We start from the raw sequence: 21,159 nt of genomic DNA on the forward strand, positions 1-21,159 counted from the left end.
AGTTGACATAATACGAAATTGAGATTCTATGTAACAAATGTCACCCGATGCTTACTGGTGGATATTATTCAGTAGGTAAATGAGATTTTGTCAATTGATTTGATGTTTAATTTTAGAGGTTGATAATAAAGACCAAAATAGTGAATAGGCCAAAAGCCGGTCAAATAACTATTTTTGATGTTAGTTGTCATATATAAAATTGAGATTCTATGTAACAAACAGCCATGCCCTACTGACAACCATTCGTGTATATCATACAGTAGGTAGACATTTCTCAGTTGAATTAATGTTTATTTTAATAGGTTGTTATTAAAAACCAAATTAGTGAATAGGTCAGTGGTTAGATTACGTGGCTATATGGACTATGAGGTTCGAGATTCAAGTCCTGGGTCGGCTATGAAGTATGAAGCTTTCTTCTATAAAATTTTCAGTAAGCATGTTCCCGATTATTATCATTAGGTATATAATACATAGATACATACCTTCACAAATAAATATACGGTTTACTTTATATTTTTATCTGTGGCCGTAGCTCGAAGACAGATTTAGATGCAGAGTTAATAGAAAGCTAGTTTTAGGCAGAAGTTTCCATGTACGATGAAGATAACCCAATCCGAAGAAATCATTCGAATGTCCTCCAAATTTATCCGAAGAATTTTTGACACAAAAGTCACCACTCTCATAAAATTGTTGACTTCCGCAGGCTATATAATTTTTTTAATTGTATTAAAATATGTTCATACACAAAAACTTATTAGATTAAAAATTGTTTCTCGTAAACCAAGGCAGGACCATCCTTTAGGGTATTTTAGCTTTATCTCGCTCTCGTGATCTGAGTGCTTTGTCATTTTTGCAGCAAAAAATAGTGGATAACCTTCTTAAGAAACCAGGTAGCCATAAAAGGCTGCATGATGATTGATCGAAGCGTGTTAAAATATTATTGCTATGTCGAGAGTATCAGTGAATGACCGCTTTGACATTGAACTTATACTAAAATTACTAGCGGACACTCGCGACTATGTTCGCATGAAATTTAGTTTTTCACAAATCCCACGGGAATGACAGCATAGAGGAAACGCAATGTTAAATTCTATATAGTAATACAAATTTCGAAACTCGATTACCAAACCAATAATACTTAGCACTCACAGATGATAATTTTCAAACAAGTTTCGGCTTTGCTGACGCTTCTTCACACAAACACACTTGTCTGTATACATTTACCTCTATAATCAAAGCCAGACTGTGTTCCGAAAATAGAATATGAAAACAACGCGCAAAATACACATTTGAACAAGAGGTAGCCCTCCCGATTCCCTTAGAAACTGAGAAACTTAATAATTAAACTAGCACCTACCCTTTCCCTACCCTACCCCTACCCTACCCCTTCCCTACCACTACCCTATTTCCAAACCTTACCTACCTTACTTCTACTCTATCCCCACCCTACCCTACTGCTTTCCTACCCCTACCCTAACAAAAAACTCTCCGTAAGAACCATCCTCGTACTTCAAGGAGTATTCTAAAGAAAGAATTAGCGAAATTGATTCACGAGATTACTTAGGAAAATTCAAGATTCATTTTTGTATAGAAGATACGAATCGTTTGTATGGGAGATTTTTTTTTTTAATCTTTTTTAATTTTTTCTCTCCGTAAAAACCATCCTAGTAATTAAAGGGGTATTCTAAAAAAAGAATTCAGCCGTTCTCAAGCTTTGCGCTTTGATATTTCTATGATTGAAAAACATAAATTAAAAATGCATTATCAGCTGATGTCATAGATTTAAAATCAATTTCCTTTGATAAACTATCGAGAAATGTACACATAAGTTATGCATAACATTGGAAATCCCAGACAAACGCATTGGCAATGCTACACGTAGCTTGAGGAAAATAAACCATAATAATATGTACTTCCTGAACTGGTTTTTCATTGTGTTTGAACATTACAATTTGTTAAATGTTGAGTTTTTTATTATGTTGTAAAATCTATTTATAAAAGATTTAGTTTATAAACAGCAGTGCCTAATAGCGCAGTGTAAACTTCAGCCTTTTCTAGAGGACTAGGTTGACTTTTGGCTCACATCACACATCTGTGACATTTCGGAGAAATTAACGAAGTAATTAAATACTACATTTTTATACAATTATTCTTCATACTCTTGGGCAGGTTATAGTATACTTTTCATGACGTTACGATCAATAGGAGCAGAGAAGTGAAGAGAAATGTTGGGAAAACGGGAGACGTTACTCCATTTTAAAGCGATACTGCTGTAAGGGCTGGATTCAAGAGGTCTAAAGGCGGACGAAATCGCGTCCGTCCGCTAGTATATAATACAAATTGTGATTTATAATTACTTCATAATTTTTCCTGAGACAAAGCTATGGACATAAAAATTCTAATTCCCAATTGGCTAGTACTTGTAAGAATACTAATTTCCAAGTGACTAGTAAGGTAAACAACGGCTTAAACTAAGGGATGTGGATTTTATACTACTCCTAACAAGTTAGCCCGCTTCCATCTTAGATTGCATCATCACTTACCATCAGGTGATTATGTACTCAAGGGATTAATATAAAAAAAAATTAAAATAAAAACTCTTCTTATTTTTAAACCAACATTGGGCTAATAAATAACGAGTATTATACATGTTGTTGATGATGACACCTTTATAAACTGACAAGTACAATAATTTACTAATTTCTTATAAGAAGTGGATTCAACAGAAATAGATTTAACCATCCAAACCTGTAAATACTAACTTTAAATGTAATTAAATAAACACTTAATTAAGTACTTGAACTCACACCTAGCAAAAATCAAAACATTTTTAATTATTGAAAATATTATTCTATTTGCGGATTTTATAACAGATATTAATATTAGCTAATTTACATTATGAGATAAAAAAAATCTTGTTGTCAAGGCAGTATATGGAACTCCAAACATAATTTCGCCTTCACGGCCTAAAAAAATATTCATAAGCAAGTTTTTCCTGTGCTTACAACAAGATAAAGACAAGGCGGGATTTGTCTGACGTGTCGTGTCGTGACTCATCAGAACAGAATCGGTATCATATAATTGTATGGCAACATTTTCACTTATAGACTACAAGCTCTTGAACAAAAATTACCTGTGAAATGAACCAACGTGAATAACGCTTAGAAGGCTGTTACTATAACAGAAAATAACTCTAAGCACTATGCCGTCATTTCTGAGCGGTACAGGTGAGTACGTGAGTGAATGGAATTTCTCAGGTACAAATGATGAATTACGACTAATTATTAATGTACGGCTTTGTAATAGTGTTAAAGATGATTAAAAAAAATGTCGAAAATCTTAGTGCCGTACAAAAATGGTGGTGCCGGAAGTCAGAACAAATGTTAATTCGTCGACAACTGCAGAAGCAAAATAGGTCATTTATTACTGTACTGCATTTGTGCAATTCCTTTTGTACACATATACAGATACTTTACCCGTAAACGCCGTACATATTTCCAGCGCAGGAGTCGAAAAATAAGGGTCGCAAGCCTTACTCTTCACTCGCGTACTCACCTGTACCGCTCAGAAATGACGGCATAGTGCTCAGAGCTATTTTCTGATATAGTAACAGCCTTCTAAGCGTTATTCATGTTGGTACATTTCACATGTAATTTTTGTTCAAGGGCTTGTAGTCTATTAAGTGTTGTGACATTTCGTGATGGTTTCTGATGCGTCGCATACAAAATGTACGATACCGATTCTGTTCTCGACACGACACGTGTCCCATATAATCGTGAGGTTTATACTGTCTTTAAGTGGTTACGTAATATGTGGCCCAAGGGGTCAGATGATTGACTTTTGAGTTTATCGCTTGAAAAAATTATTATGCAGAAGTAGTTTTTGTTTAACTTTTGATAAGAAATTTTCCAACTTCGAGCAATAACAATGAATTTTTTGTATTTACCTACCTACATAATGTTTTTAATAATTAACCAAATAATTTCGTAATCTATTTGTAAAACACATTTGCTCGTAAAGTATCTCTTATTTCAACAATTTCAATATCGTAATGTATCTAATTACGCGCATGTGCCGTAATGTAATGTAAAATGCACCCGTGCCGTAATGTATAAAACCTTTATCATCCGTCTAAAAACGAATGGTACTTTTTAAAATCTTACCAAAGAGTTCTTATGTCAGAAAATGATCAACATTTTATGAATAAAAATAATTTTGTGAGATAAAATATTATAAATAAACATTTAACTCTTCCATTTTAATAATTTTGACAATAAATTACAAACATTTATCTGTTACAGAAACACGAAAGTATAAATTTATTATATTAGTAATACTAGCTGTTTTGGTGCATTTGCCAAAAAAAAACCTCACGCACTTCGCTATCTGTGCAAAAATTACAAGCGGATGAAAATGTCATCATTTGGAAAACAGGCAAAGATGCAAATTCATTTTCAGACAGTGTGTTCAAAGTGTGTTTCCTCGCAAATGTGTTATAAAACGTCGTATGATACGTGCGCTTTGATAATAATTACGGCCTCTGCTTCCTTACTATAGCTCTCGCCTCCGGCTTGAGCTTGCAATATCGCCTCTTACCGCACTTATATCATAATGTACTATTAACTACAATTAATATTAACATAACTTAAGTAAATTGTACCTAATAGGATCTATCTGATAAGTTTTAAGTAATTACGAAATCAGTATAATAATTTCTATAATGCTATTACAGGTATGGTTCTGGCTGTCATGGCGTCAGAAGACCAAAAAGCACTTGAAACCTTGCTCCACGATGGGAACAACAAATTCACTACAAACATGTTTAAAGTGAGTACTTTTTTATATCATTATCAACCCATATTCGGCTCGCTGCTGAGCACGAGTCTCCTCTCAGTAAGAGAGGGGTTAGGTCAATAGTCCACCACGCTGGCCCAATGCAGATTGGCATACTTCAAACACGTAGTATTAAAAAAAAATCTCAGGTATGCAGGTTTCCTCGCGATGTTTTTCCTTCACCGTTTGATACACGTGATATTTAATTTCTTAAAATGCACACAATTGAAAAGTTGGAGGTGCATGCCCGGGACCGGATTCGAACCCACACCCTCCGGAATCGGAGGCAGAGGTCTTATCCACTGGGCTATCACGGCTTACCGTCACCGTCTAAATATTATGTTATAATTCCAGGAAGTCGCAAAAGCAAATCCAGATAAAAGTATGGTCATATCAGCGTTCTCCGTGTTGACCCCACTCGCACAGCTTGCCCTGGCTTCCGTGGGGGAGTCTCATGACCAACTTCTGGATGCCATCGGCATGCCGAATGACAATGTTGTAAGTAGAAAAGAAAGAAAGAAATAGTAGATTATGAAACGGTTGCATAATGACGGTCATTAAAGCACGAGTTGCATTTTATAAAATAGACACGAGTGCTTTAATGCCAAGTTATGCAAGTTTCATACTCTACTTTATTTATTCTCATGAAATATGAATCTAAGAAAATTAAATACTACTATATTTTCCGCGACTTAAAAGGTAAAGGATTGGTGGTTGTATTTGTAGCACTTTGCAATATATCCAGGGGAGTTTACTTCATAACAAACCTCGAGTCAGTGATTTTGCTAAAAATACAAAGCTAAAATGCACTTAAAATATAAATTTGTAAATGCATCAATAATGTAATTCGAGTGGCACCAAAATTATATTACGAAATATAATATTTTTTTAAGTATATACTATCAGGCAAAGATTGACACCCGTACAGCCATGTCTTCATACTCGTATTTGCATTACAATTTAAATACTGTTCCAATTGTTATTTAATTAATTAATGTTAATTAAATATTTAAGTAAAATATACCAACTTGAAAGTTTTAAAATATAAACATATTGTATTGACCAATTGAGAAAATCTCAATCGGCCCAGCTGAGTATCGAACCCATAACCTCCGTCTTGTAAATACACCTGCGACACGGAGGCCGTCAACTTACAGAGTAGATACACCAATGTCAAAGAATGAAATAAAACGCTATTAAATAAATTTAAAAAAAAATCATAGAGATATTTAGGTAACCTGTAGTTGGATCAAAGATTTTGACGTCTCGGATATTAGTTACGAGTGTCACTACAGGCAGGTCATACATAAAGTCTAAAGGCGAATGCGAGTAGGAGGAAGGCGCGCGCGAGGTATTGCACTGGCTGCTGTGCCCCTACATCACCGCTGATACCTAAAATTTTGTATTGTGCATTTTAAAGCTCGATCTTCCCAAACGTTAAGTTTGCATCGTATTGCACCCATCTATGAGAAAATCAAAGATCTGTAAAAGTTGCCGCCTGTTTACTGTTTCTAACAATTTTTTTTTGCATTTTTAAATAAAACTTACCTAATTATTTTCGTGTTATTTACAGACTAAGGAAGTTTTCTCTTTGGCAAACACAAGAGTGCGTTCCATCAAAGATGTGATTCTGAAGCAAGCTAGTAAAATTTACGTTGCCAAGGGCTTTGAGTTAAATACTGATTTTGCCAGTGTAACAAAACAGACATTCGATTCTGAAGTCCAAAACATTGACTTCACACTGTCACAAAGTGCTGCCAACGAAATGAATACTTGGGTAAGTATCACTATATCTTTTTGTGTTTGTTGTGTGTGTGTATTTTAGTTATATTAATAACGACAACTGCGACTTTAGTCGCTTGAAAGTCGATATACAATTTCAACCCTTATTTATATTTTCGTGTGTTTTGTATATAATAAATAGATAATTTTGTATATAATAAATAGATTAATCAGTTTACAAAAACATAAGTCAAAACATGAACGATTTATATTTGAAAAACTTCAACCCCTTTTTAACCCGTTAGGGGTAGAATTTTGATTAATCTGGAATAACATTATTTTTAGTATGGCAGAAAAATGCTAAAAATAATGTTAAGAATTGGTATGTGTAATACCTACCAATTTTTATTTTTCAAGTTTCTTTTTTCTTTTTTTTTTATTTACAAATTAGCCCTTGACTCAATACAATCTCACCTGATGGTAAGCGATAATGCAGTCTAAGATGGAAGCGGGCTATCGACATCGTACCGGAACGCTAAATCGCATGGCGGTACGTCTTTGTCGGTTGGGTGGTAACTAGCCACGGCCAAAACCCCCCACCAGCCAGACCTGGACCAGTTGAGAAAATCTCAATCGGCCCAACCGGGGATCGAACCTAGGACTTCCGTTTTGTAAATACACCGCGCACCACTGCGCCACGGAGGCCGTCAAATCTGTAAAGATTGGTATATGTAATACCAATTTTTACAGATTTGACTTGAAAAATAAAGAACTTTCTATGCAATCTTTTAACCAGAATCAACTAAATTTGAAGAAAGCGAAGTAAAAATTTAAACAATTTTATACATATTTTCAGATTGGCAATCTTGCTTGTTCCTTTAGTATTATTTAATTTAATAACTTTTTTTTATTCTTTACAAGTTAGCCCTTGATTACAATCTCACCTGATGGTAAGTGATGATGCAATCTAAGATGGAAGCGGGCTAACTTGTTAGAAGGAGGATGAAAATCCACACCTCTTTCGGTTTCTACACGACATCGTACCGGAACGCTAAATCGCTTGGCAATACGTCTTTGTCGGTAGGGTGGTGCCACGGCCAAAGCCTCCCACCAGCCAACTAATTGGCATAATACTTGAAGCTTACAATTTTCGACAATATTAACCTATATAATCATTGTTTCATTCAGGTCGAACAACAAACTAATAACCGAATCAAAGATTTAGTTGACCCGGACAACTTAAACTCTGACACTAGAGCTGTCTTACTTAACGCAATTTACTTCAAGGTATGTACTCAATTTGGTCAATTCGGTGAAGGAAAACATCGTGAGGAAACCTGCATACCAGAGAATTATCTTAATTCTCTGCGTGTGTGAAGTCTGCCAATCCGCATTGGGCCAGCGTGGTGGACTATTGGCCTAACCCCTCTCATTCTGGGAGGAGACTCGAGCTCAGCAGTGAGCCGAATATGGGTTGATGACGACGACGATGTACTCAATTATATTATATTAACAGTCAAGAGCATTGCCAGCCCATTACAGGTTTAAACTTGTTATATGAATCTGTACCTATTTGGCATTTATAAGAACAGTTCAATAAAGAAATCACCAATCATATTTTTATTAGCACCTTGTAGAGATACCAGCCCCCCTAGCTAAGTGGCACGTTTTCGAAGCGTTAGCGATCGTAGAAAGGGAATCGACGTCCCACTTGTCTAGGGGGCAGGTGCTTTATGTAAGTTTTCACAGTTTTATAAGCTTGGTGACCCTTTGTTAAAAGTCACTACAGTGGTAATATGCAACCAAGTATACAAAAAAAAAATACAAAATAAACGTAAAGTCTTATTTTTTTCTCTCAAATTTAAGGGAGAATGGGAAGCAAAATTCGACAAAGAACTTACCCGCGAGAGAGACTTTCATGTAAATAATAAAATTACAAAAAAAGTTCCTATGATGTACAGAAGAGGAGATTACAAGTATGGCGAAAGCGCTGAACTTAATTCCCTGGTAAGTTATGAGCATAATAGTAACTATTAACTATGAATGGAAAACCATAATATAATAAACCTAACAACTTTTAACTTGTTTATTTTAGTATTGTTACTGAACCAAAAAGTATAAACAGCAAAAAACGAGAGACGTCTTTGTAGTAAGCAACATGAAAAGAAAATTAAAAATAGTGGCGGGATCGAAAATATCGCTCTCTCATTCGTTGCGACGTAACGAGAGAGAGAGAGTGATGGTGCCACTATTGGTCGCCAATGTATTTCGATTCGCGAGATATATCGTGGCACGCATCGACGCATCCTAGTCTTACATAACGAGTATTACCCTCTACCCAGAAAAATGCCCTTTAGACCCCAAATGATCCAAATAGGGACAAAGATTAGACCACAAATAAACATTGTATCTATACCAGCGGTTCTCAAACTTTTTTGGTGACGGAACCTTTTGGAAGGCGAAATACTTGACGGAACCCTAAAACAATTGTTTTTATAAATGTATTCTTTGTTAATTAATAATAAAAGTACAATGTAATATTTACTACTTCTTACATACTTAGTAAGTTACTACATAACAAGTATAATAGAAGATAATAAGTATATAGTAGTTTATCTATAAGAATAATAATAGAAGTTATTAAAAAAGAAAAAAAACTAATAAGAGGTATGAAACTTTTTTGTTTTCCATCTATTTGTTTATGTCAGGTTTGATAAAAATTGTACCTACTGTTGTGATGGTTCGCCTAAGTACAGCTGCGCCTCATGATTCGACCTGAGAGAGGTGTTTTGTTTATTTTTAGGGTTCCGAGCGTACGTACATATTTTTCTAAACTCTCGCGGAACCCCTACAGGGGCTTTGTGGAACCCCAGGGTTCCGCGAAACACACTTTGAGTATGCCTGGTCTATACTAATATTGTAAAGAGGTAAAGTTGTAGACGGTAATCTCTGGATCTACTGAACTGATTTTGAAAATTCTTTTACTACTCGAAAGCCACGTTATTTGCGGACTATATTTTATCCCTGTTTTCTCACAGGAACGGGAACTACGCTGATGAAACCGCGGTGAATCAGTTAGTACTTAATATTTTAATTACTTTCAGATATTATCAATGCCCTACAAAGGAGGTGAAACTTCTTTAGTTATTGTACTACCGAACGAAATTGAAGGTATTGTACAACTAAAAGAAAAATTGAATGATCCAAAAGTATTAGACAATGCTCTCGCCAATTTGTATGAAAGAGAAGTCGATGTGTATCTTCCCAAATTCAAAATTGAAACTACGACTGACCTAAAGGATATTCTAAAAAAGGTAAATAGTACAAGAGACTTTTAGAGTGGGGACACACGATGCGTTGCGGCGGCAGTGCGGCACCGGAGCGATGTCGCTGCGTCGTCTCACCTCCTAATATCTGTAGCATGTCACACGATGCGTTTGGCAAATTTGAAAAAATATATGATTTTTAAATTAAGTTTTATTAGAAATCCTTAACTTTTATTAATTAATTATCGATATATTTCGGACCCTTATTCCATGTATTATGCGAAATTAATACTGTTTATATTAAATTTGATATAATAATAATAATAATTTCTTTATTAAGGATAAAAATCCACATACAAAAGTATAATAATTTAAATATACGTCGTAAATTAAATTAAACTAAAATATTAAAATGACACGGTATGATGTCATACAATGAATGAAAAATAAAAATAATTCGTCAATGATATGAGTCAACTACCCTATTGATGAATTTTATTTTCAGATGCACGTTGACAATATGTTTAGCGCCCAAAAGGCTAGACTAAATAATCTTCTTAAAAATATGGAGGATAATTTATATATTGACTCAGCTACACAAAAGGCTTTCATTGAAGTAAATGAAGAGGGTGCAGAGGCTGGTGCTGCAAATGGTAAGTACAAAGATTTTAGTACATTTTTTTTTTAAATTATACTTATGTCTTAATAATGAAGCCTAATAGCTCATAGATAGGGCCGGACAACATCGAGAGGAGAAATTCAACCGCCTGCTGGACTATTTATTGTAGGGTACTCCTAAAACAGACTTTTCACTCAGTGGAGATGAACTGTTTTTTAAAAAGATTTTATTGCAAATCTTAAAATTTAAAAAGATTTTATTGCAAATCTTTTAAAAAATTAAGAATAAGATGACTTTCTAAACATGACCGACATTCCTCCGAGGGCCTAGTGGCAGTTTGATACTGTTACCGTCACGTAACGTAAACGCGAATTTCTAAGGAATTGAAACAACGCCATCTAGTGGCACTAGTGCACAACTGTTTCAATTCCATATAAAATTGCGTAAACGTCAACGTGGTAGTAACAGTATGAAAATATTGAAAACTCCCACTAGGCACACCGTTGTCTCCAAGTAACTCTAAAACAGTATGTTGCTCGAAGAGAGTAAGTACTGTGTACTGTCCAGTAATTGGCAGCAATCAATAATGTTAGAAGAAAAAGAGGCAGATAGGTCATACGCGGACCGCAAATGGCACCTTAAAACTATGCTAATTAGCAAACCTGAGCTCAGTCGCCACATTGTCATCGCGCCGTTAACAACGCCGCTAAAATATTTTTCTATGTCAGTTGTAAACATCGTATGTGGTTTATGTGCCTCTATTTTCTTCTATCATCATTGTCAGCAATAGTATTAGCATTTGGAGTCTGGCCCAGAAACGTGGCGTATTTTCTAATGTTATTTATTTATCCTGGTATTTGAATATCGACCATGAAGCTGTATAAGTTAATAATAAAACTCTAGTTCCGTGATATTATATGTTTTTTAAAAGATTTTAAGGATAAAATTATAGTTATTGTAGGCGTAAAATACGAGCAGCTTACAAGATAATATCACGACAAATTCTTATTTCAACAAACATTTAATTATGTTAACAAATTAATTATTATATTATTAATATCCTTACATCTTAAGTAAACAATGATAGTATGCCCTAGGAATTTTTATATTCGCCCTTGGCCGTTAGGGCCGTTATCATTTTTTTTTTTTAATTGTTGAAAACATTTTATGCATTCGTTAATTGTAGATATATATCAGACGAAAAGAGCGCAAAACGAATACATGCATCTAAATATAGCATTGACCTTAAAGCGAATAGGGAAAAATAGCTACTGAACAATGAAAGAAAAAATAATGAATAAAATATTAACTAATATAGAAAATATACCTTCTTAAACTATACTACACTCGTAGGAGGCTGAAATACACGTATAACTTTATTTTTTGACAACTTGATTTTCCAGATCTGTATTTATCTCACAAAACTCGTTAACTTATGTAGACAGTTTTCTACACTTTTTATAGTCGGTATCTGTAGAAAGATTACAACGTCAATTTTTGGCGCGGATATTTTTTATTATTTTTGGAATATGAAAAAATATAATATACATTATTATTATATTATATATTGTTTGTAATATTATGAATCTATATTCTATGTATTATTGACTTATAAACACACTTTAATTTCCTAAATAAATATATATATATAATACAGTTAAATAAATAAATATATATATATATATACAGTATTGATAGGTGTTTATTACACTTATCAATCAATATATTTATAACAAAATAAAATGTTTTTTTTTAATAATATAAGATACATTTTTATTTTATTTATTTTTATTTTTACTATTTTTAATGTTTCTATTGCAGTTTTTACAGTTAATAGAATAATCGGCGGGCGACAGTTCTACGATTTTAATGCAAATCATCCTTTTATGTTCTTCATATCATACGGGCCTAATATTATATTTAGTGGACAATACTATTCTTAGGTATTTATCAGCGCATTATATTAAAGATAAAAATCGATTAAACGAAAGAGGAAGACTTCTAACCATAGACAGATTTTATTTTATATATTATATTTTATGTTATAATATGTTTATACCCTTAATTTACTATAACAGTTTAATCACCTTAATTTTTTTACATAACACACACATATCATACACCTGAACTTAGAAAAAATATATATACGGTCGAATTGAGAAACCTCCTCCTTTTTTTTGAAGTCGGTTAAAAATAAATCATGTTTTAAAAATTCAAAGTATTCTTGATGTAAAAATTCACGAGAGGAGAACTAGTACCTAAAGAAAATTAAAAGAAAAACGCAAATCACAGATAAATAGTGCTATAGTCGACTTGGAAAATTTGTAAAATATACTTGGAGAAGGAAAGTTTTGTACAAATTCGTGTTGAAAATTAGTAACATAAAGTTGTTAGACCCAACATAAAGCAACATTATAAGTTAGTGACGTGCATTTACGGAACCCTAAAACTATGGGTGGCCTACACATACACTTGACCGGTTTTGTTTTAGTAAAATTATTAAAGGGACTCTATCTATGAAAAAAAATGAAGGTCTAGTTTTGTACATATTATTTTACGAAATGTATATAAAATCTATTAAAATAAAGCCATATATTATAACTAGTAGACGCCCGCGGCTGAAATTTAGTTTTTCACAACTCCCTCGGGAACCATGGATTTTTTCAGCATAAAAGGTAGCATATGTGTTTATCCATTATAAAGCTATTTCCATTCCCAATTTCAGCCAAATCGGTTCAGTAGTTTCGGCGTTAAAGAGTAACAAACATCCAAACAAACATCCATACAAACTTTCGCGTTTATAATATTACTAGGATAAAATCGGCAGATGCGTCAAAATTCCTACCGGCGTCTACAGATCCGAATCAAAATTTGAATCCAGAATCGGACGCATAGCATTTAACGGATTTTTAACCAACTTGCAAAAAGGAGAAGGTTCTACGTTCAGCTATACCTAATGTATGAGTATTTTATTTTGTATGTCCAGCGATATTTTCGTCATTTGTGGAACGATTTTGAAAATTTGGAATTAAGACCGCTTGAAAACTTTCGGAAATAAGACTTATATTATTTATTTTTAATATTTTCTATTCCAGTTTTTGTGGCAGATAAAATATTTGGTGGGCGATACACCTACGATTTTAATGCAAATCATCCATTTTTATTCTTCATATTGGAGGGATATAATATTATTTTTAGTGGACAGTATTATTCTTAGGTATTTATGAGAGCGTTAAAAAATTTAACGCGATAAATCATTAACCATAAAAGAGTTCTAACAATAGACAACTAGTACGTAGATTGATATAATTAACTTTTTGCCAGCATGTGGTTTTGTTAGATCTATTATATTTACCGCTTTAATTTTGTAAATAACACACACATACACACATTATATTGACATAAAATTACAAATCTTCTGCATACTTTCTCATTATTGAGAGTATAGATTAAATATTTTGAACTTCTTTGAGTTTCTTGCCGGTATCTTCTCAGCAGAACCTGCCTTCCGAACCGGTGGTAGAATCTTTACAAATAGTCAACTGACGTGTCAAAAGTGCTTGTAAACTGAGCCTACTTGAAATAAATGATTTTTGATTTTTTATTTTTTGAACATAGGTCGTACATTTAGATTTAATATTATTTATATTTATATTTTCTATTGCAGTCTTTGCGGTTCGAGTAAAATCTGCAAGAGTTCGGCGACATAACATTTTTAATGCTAATCATCCTTTTCTATTCATCATATTAGATGAACGTAACATTATATTTAATGGACTTTACTATTCTTAGGTATTTATTAGCTGTAACGGACGAAACAAAAACACAGAAATTCGGCGAAAATGAGCTTTTCGGGACGTATCTCGTTGCAAGGGATGTAGACAGTTGGGTAATTCGTAACGAACTGGGTGTATTCAAAAATCTGTCAAAACTGACAGTTGCCCTTGAACGTTATACGTTCCGTTGTTTGCTCGGCCCGTTTATTTTATTAAATACATACAATAAGGTCGGGATTTTCTTTATAAATATAATAATAATTTGCGTCGCTAACATTAGCGTTAAAATATATTATATTGAATTGAATGTAGAATTTCATTCACATTCTCTTGGGAGCTACCATTATATTGGTTTTCCTAACTATCCTGTGAGAGCCTACTTATACTTTATTAAGAACATTTAGGAAGATTATTTGGATATCATTAACCTTCTAACTTTAGATAGTATACACAAATTCATGTAACTTCCAAAGTATCCAGCATCCAGTTACGAGTAGATATAACATGTTTATCACCCTCATGTCCTAACCTATTATTTTAACGGCTTTAATTTTGTAAATGACACACACACACACACATACACACACACACACACACACACACAAAGTATATATTCTTTTTAATATATATTTTCTATTGCAGTTTATACGGCAAAAGGAAGAACTGAAAGAATTCAGCGATGTAACGTTTTTAATGCAAATCATCCTTTTCTATTCATCATATTAGATGAACTTAACATTAAAATATTTAATGGGGTATACTATTCTTAGGTTTTTATTAGAGCGAAAAAATAAAGATATAAATTATAATTTATTATTAACCATGGGAGAGTTCTAACTTTAGACAACTAATACGTAAATTCATTTAACTTTTGCTAGTTTAGTATTATATATGTTATATTATAATATTATATATATATGTGAGTATTTTACCCATTATACTCGTATGTATATCGCCCTCATGTAATTACTTTTATTTTAACTGCTTTAATTTAAATAGCACACAAATTAGGTATATTTTATAGAGTCTATAAATAAACAAAACTCACAAATATTCTACGGTCATTTTTAGTGCTCAGAGATATAACGTCATATGTAGGAAGGTAAATGACGACTTAATATTTATGTTCATTATTTTCTATTTCAGTTTTTGAGGCAGCCGATAGAATTGAATGGGTCGGGCAATATACCTACGAATTTAATGCAAATCATCCATTTATATTCATCTTATTAGATGAACAGAACATTATATTTAATGGACAATACTATTCTTAGGTATTTACTAGAAATAACGCGTTAAAATGCTTTAATTCATTAACAATGGCGTGGTACTGCGTAGTATAGTATGCTAATAATCTGTTTTTCTAATTATTTAGCTTGCAAAGTACCTACCTAATTAGTTACTAGTTAATCTTGCTTATTGAATGAACTTAAAACGATTATATATGTAGTATTACTTATCTTGACAAAATGTTTATTTATAATCAAGTTTTATATAGAAACTCGCGAACAATGATAGTAAACAATCTTTCTACAAACTTTCTCTGATCTCTTAAGAAATAATGTTTCACTAGATACTTTTTCACCTTAATTTCAACAACTTCCTGGTTAATGTAGATGAATAGGTACATATAACTTATGGGCAAACAATCCAGGATATTGAAACGAATTTTAATGTTATATTTACCTAATATTTACCGAATTTTATTTTACTACTACATTTTTTACTAATATAACTTGTATAATTTAACGGCAATTACCTAAGCTACGTTCTTTAATCTAACTAGATAAATTATTATTTTTTAATAATGCCAACAAAGAGATAAATATTATAAACATAATATTATTTAATAATAATAAAAATAACTGAACTACAATCAAAAGGCACAGCAATTTTTGGTTGTCATGAGGTCTACAAGTAACTCATTTATATCAATTAGTTAATTTTAGGTTAAGAATGACTGACCGATTGACATATATGTATAACTAATTGCTGTGTCATTATAAAAGTATGTGGTTCTAGTATCAACTAGCCACCAATAGATGTACAAATTAAAACAACCATGAAATTTTGCTTACGGTTTTCTTTTAAAATGAACCAATGAAAATAAAATGAATTTAAAGTTGACCAAAAATCTTGTAGATATCGAACGCGGCCACAATCTGCTTTATAAAAACAAATATTCTTTATAATAACCTAAATAAGTTACCTTCATTTTAATGTATCTACCTAACAATTCTGTGAGAAATGATGCAGATTTTTTGGAAATCGAGGATGTCTGTTAACTTTGAGTCCATATTTGTTGACCTTACGCCACGATGCCGTTTCAGTATTCGTGGTCTACTATAGGAGCAGTGGCAGCAGATACCAACGCTTCAGGTTTACAGCGGACCATCCCTTCTTATTCTATATTTATGAAGGAAACAATATTCTTTTCAATGGAGCCTACTATTCTTAGGTATTTATAATAAATAAATAACCATAATCAACAATAGGTGCAATCATCATAATTAAAATTAAAAAAATTGCATTGTATATTTTGACATTTCATTGCTGACAACTGTAGTTTTGACATAAGGTATTTTGATTGGTGAATGCTGTGATAAACTGTAATTAGCTGTGCAATAACTTAGTATATTATTAATAAAGAAATAAAGAAATAAAGAAATAAAGAAGTAAAGAAGTAAAGAAATAAAGAAATAAAGAAATAAAGAAATAAAGAAATAAATAAGTAAATAAATAAATAAATAAATAAAATAAAGACTTAATTAATGATAAAATTCAAATACATAATATTTTTGTAAACTTTCATAAACTGTATACATCAAATCAAAATCATTAAGTTTTGATCGTATAAATAAGATACTTAAATCACAAATCTTTTCCTAATGTTTGTTTTGAACGTTGCGTTGCGTTGCGTTGCTACTGCACATTACTAACAATAACATACTAAATAATGCATGTTATATATCGCTATTATAGAGCACTGGATTACGCAGATACAGATAGTCGACGAAAACAACCCAAAAACATGTTATTTGGGTGACTTTTGGGTGAATTTCTTACAAGATTTCGGTTAGTTCGATACGTACGTAACTCGTTTAACTCCCCATACTTCAACCAAATGTTGGGATATCCCAAACTGCGTTATTTTGCGAAAAAGGCCTAATGAAAAGAAAATATCAATCAATTCAACACACGACATCAACAAATCACAAAAAAGATAATTTTGATTTCATTGATAGGACGGTATACCATACTCATTGTTTTTATTTAATATCTCATGAGAAAGTCACAACACAATTCACAACAGTCATCAACAAATCTACACTATATAATATGTGAGATAGTTTACCTGCTCAGTGTTATATTTAAATCATTTGCGATGAATAAAAAATATATTGTAATAGATTTTTATCAAAATAAATCGCCTTATATATAACTTATTTATTTCTATAAAAGTTTCATATGAATTCAAATATGCCGAGCTCATTTTATTATTCTTGATTAACTTTACTTTTTATTGTTTATGGTCGACAAGACCTTGACTTTTGTTGTACGCATTATAAGCGAGACCTTCAGATTTTGTTGTTTATAACGCATTAAATACAATACCTTCACTTTTTGTTGTTTATAACGCATTATATACGATACCTTCACTTTTTGTTGTTTATAACGCATTGTACACGAGACCTTCACTTTATTGTATTTGAAAATTTTTATGTTACTATTACGATCAAGTTAAGTTTGTACAAAAATAAGTAATTTAGCTGCATCTAAACCAACATGGAGAAATGATGCGTGGTAAAAAAGCAATTGTCCATTGATATGAGATGAGATCTAAATCATTCATGTTAAAAGGTTAATCTTAGGTATAATACTTAAAGATAATTAACTATCTATATAATGATTGTTCCATTATTTGATCATATTAGTTTAGCTTTAGCTACAAAAAACCAAAATACAAATATAAAAAACATTTTCTTACGATTTTCCTTCAAAAATTTGATAAGCACAGTTTTTCTACAGAGAGTAAAGTTATCCAAAAACGTAAATTGGAATCAAATAAAATCGCAGGAGCTACCTCCGTTTCAATGTACCTAACTATTCTGTGAGAATCGATATGGACACTTTATTTAAAATCCATTTTAGGATAATTATTTTAAAAATTGTGGATGTCTGTTAACTTTAACTGTATATTTTTTGACCTTATAACACGATGCTGTTTCAGTATTCGTGTCCGTCTATAGGAGTCTAGGTGGCAGGCGTCAACGCTTCAGGTTTACAGCGGACCATCCCTTCTTATTCTATATCAATGAAGGAAACAATATTCTTTTCAATGGAGCCTTCTATTCTTAGGTATTTATAAAATCGTAATCAATATCAATAGTTACAATGATCATAATTAAAACCAGACTTTATAAATGGTATACCTAATCAAAATCATTAATTTTATATCAATTTTCATAAACTGTATACGTCAATTCAAAATCATCAATTAAGTTTTGGTCGGATAAATCAGATACTTAAATCACAAATCTTTTCCTATATTTGTTTTGCACGTTGCTACTGCACATTACCGTATTTATTATGTGACATTACTAAGCAATACTATACTAAATAATGCATGTTATATACTACTGCTGTTAAAGGGCATTCGATCACATAGGTACAGATAGTCAACAAAAATAACCCAAAACTTACTAAATAAATGAGCTACGAAAATTACTAGTTTTTGGTTAGTTATACGTGCGTAGTTAACTCGTTTAGTTCCTCGTACTTCAACTAGATATTGGGATACAAAAACCTGTGAAATTTTGCAAAAAGCAAGGCCTAATAAATAGAAAATATCAATCGATTCAACACCCACAATATTTTCAACAAATCGGAAACGAGATTTTATTTCATTTATATATCGTACCCATTGTTTTTTTTTTAAAACTCCTTCACAACAAATACAGACAAAGCTATACAATATATGTGAGATAGTTTACCTGCTTAGTGTTATATTTAACCTTCAGATTTGTACTAAAAGAATCACTTTTTAATTGGCAAGTAAAAAAGAAAAAAAAGTTAATATCTTTATTCCAATTAACGATTTTTGTATTCTTTTTCAGAATTCGGTATTTATCTCACCAGCCTTGGACCTCAATTCTATGCCAATAGACCATTTTATTTTGTTCTGAAATATAAGTCTTTATCTTTATTCAGTGGTATAATGTACGCCCAGTAACTGTCATTATTATTAGAGTAAAACTTATTTCAAACTTTAATTTTTTATGAGACTTATGTAAAACGTAAATATAAACTTCTATTTGTTATGTTAACTTATTTTTATAACCCAACCTCATCCCATATTCTAAATCTTATAATAAAAGGCATGTCTTAGTGATACTTAAGGATATCCGCTTCTTTTGTATTAAGAAAAACGTGCCTTTGTCGATGTATTTTGGTGATTTGTCAGTAGTTGGTGCATATTTTGATATATCTGTTAGCTTATTTTATTCTTCATTAACTTGTGTAACTTTCTGTTTCCCGTTTATTGTACACGAGACCTGCATTAAAACGCATTGCACACTAGACCGTAATTTTTTAACCCCCGACGCAAAAAGAGGGGTGTTATAAGTTTGACGTGTCTGTCTGTCAATTTCGTTTTTTTTTTGTATCAAAAGTAACTTACAAGCGAGTGTTCTTAGGCATATTTGATGACAATCGGTTGAGCCGTTTAAAATTTGTGGGGGTTTCTCTACAAAGTATAAAGTGGTTTAAAAAACTTTATATTGTCGCAAAAAAATTGCTGAAATTACATATATTTTCATGTAGGGTACCCATCATGTTAGGACCGAAATAGTACTGTATTAAAAATACATTTTACGATGGTTCCCTGGATATTTAGTTAACCTAATTCTTATAAAATCTAGAAAAACATGTGTTATTTTGATTTATTTGTTGACCTTACGCCACGATGCTGTTTCAGTATACGTGTCCGTCAATAGGAGTCTTGGTGGCAGGCGTCTACGCTTCAGGTTTACAGCGGACCATCCCTTCTTATTTTATATTAATGAAGGAAACAATATTCTTTTCAATGGAGCCTTCTATTCTTAGGTATTTATAAACCAAAAACAACAATAGGTAGAATGATCATAATAAAAAACAAAGACATCATGAATAGAAAACATCCAAAATCATTAAATTTTTGTCAGCTAAATTAGGTAGGTACTTAAATCAAATATTTTCATAGTATTTGTGTTGCATGCTGATACTGCACATTACTAACCAATAACATAGTCAATAATGCATGTTATACTGTTATTAAAGAGCATTCAATCACACAGATACAGATAGTCAACGAAACACACAATTAAAAGAAAATCAATTCAACACCCACATCTTCGAGGAATCATCAAAGATTTTTTTTCATTTTTATTCCGTACTCATTTTTCATTTAATACCTCATGTGGAACTCCTTCACAACTGAATTAGTTTACCAGTTCAGTATTATATTTAATTCATTTGCAATTACTGAAAATATATTGTGATAGATTCTTATTAAAAGAATGCCTTTTTCATTGAGAGATAAAGAAGGAAAAATAGAAGTTCTGAAATAACGATTTTGTATTTTTTTCAGAATTCGGTTTTGTTCCCACCAGCCTTGGACTCGGATTCTATGCCAATAGACCTTTTTACTTTGTTCTAAAATATAAATCTTTGTCTTTATTCAGTGGTATAATGTACGCCCAGTAACTTCCACTATCATTAAATTGCTTCCACTTTATACTCAGCTTAAATATTCATAACAACTTGATTTTTAGAGTAAAACTGAATTTAATTTTTTTATATGTTTCATGTAAAAGCTATACAATAATACAGAAATATAAACTTATATTTTGTAGAAAGCTTTTTTTTATAATCAAACCTCATCCCTTATTACAATCTTACAATA

The 21,159-nt window shown here is 32.0% G+C and overlaps 1 protein-coding gene across 27 annotated transcripts in view; it reads left to right on the plus strand.

Annotated features, from left to right (window-relative positions):
• The window catches only part of LOC112055429 (alaserpin), a 29,708-nt gene that overhangs the window by 1,878 nt on the left and 6,671 nt on the right, over positions 1 to 21,159 (plus strand). For 6 of the 27 annotated variants that reach the window (XM_024095607.2, XM_024095567.2, XM_024095677.2 and 3 more), the window contains exons 2-8: positions 4,733 to 4,827; positions 5,188 to 5,331; positions 6,407 to 6,610; positions 7,744 to 7,842; positions 8,422 to 8,562; positions 9,660 to 9,869; positions 10,327 to 10,474. In XM_024095607.2, the coding sequence (XP_023951375.2) occupies positions 4,733 to 4,827; positions 5,188 to 5,331; positions 6,407 to 6,610; positions 7,744 to 7,842; positions 8,422 to 8,562; positions 9,660 to 9,869; positions 10,327 to 10,474 (1,041 nt within the window). Of the gene's footprint in view, positions 1 to 4,732; positions 4,828 to 5,187; positions 5,332 to 6,406; positions 6,611 to 7,743; positions 7,843 to 8,421; positions 8,563 to 9,659; positions 9,870 to 10,326; positions 10,475 to 12,261; positions 12,384 to 13,535; positions 13,732 to 14,107; positions 14,233 to 14,858; positions 14,987 to 15,362; positions 15,491 to 16,546; positions 16,675 to 18,447; positions 18,576 to 19,333; positions 19,646 to 20,193; positions 20,322 to 20,844; positions 21,113 to 21,159 lie in introns of those variants that run through there. The other 21 variants (XR_008250956.1, XR_008250955.1, XM_024095623.2 and 18 more) reach the window with 21 other exon arrangements.

This window comes from Bicyclus anynana, chromosome 7, assembly GCF_947172395.1.
Source record: "Bicyclus anynana chromosome 7, ilBicAnyn1.1, whole genome shotgun sequence".
Classification (NCBI taxonomy): domain Eukaryota; kingdom Metazoa; phylum Arthropoda; class Insecta; order Lepidoptera; family Nymphalidae; genus Bicyclus; species Bicyclus anynana.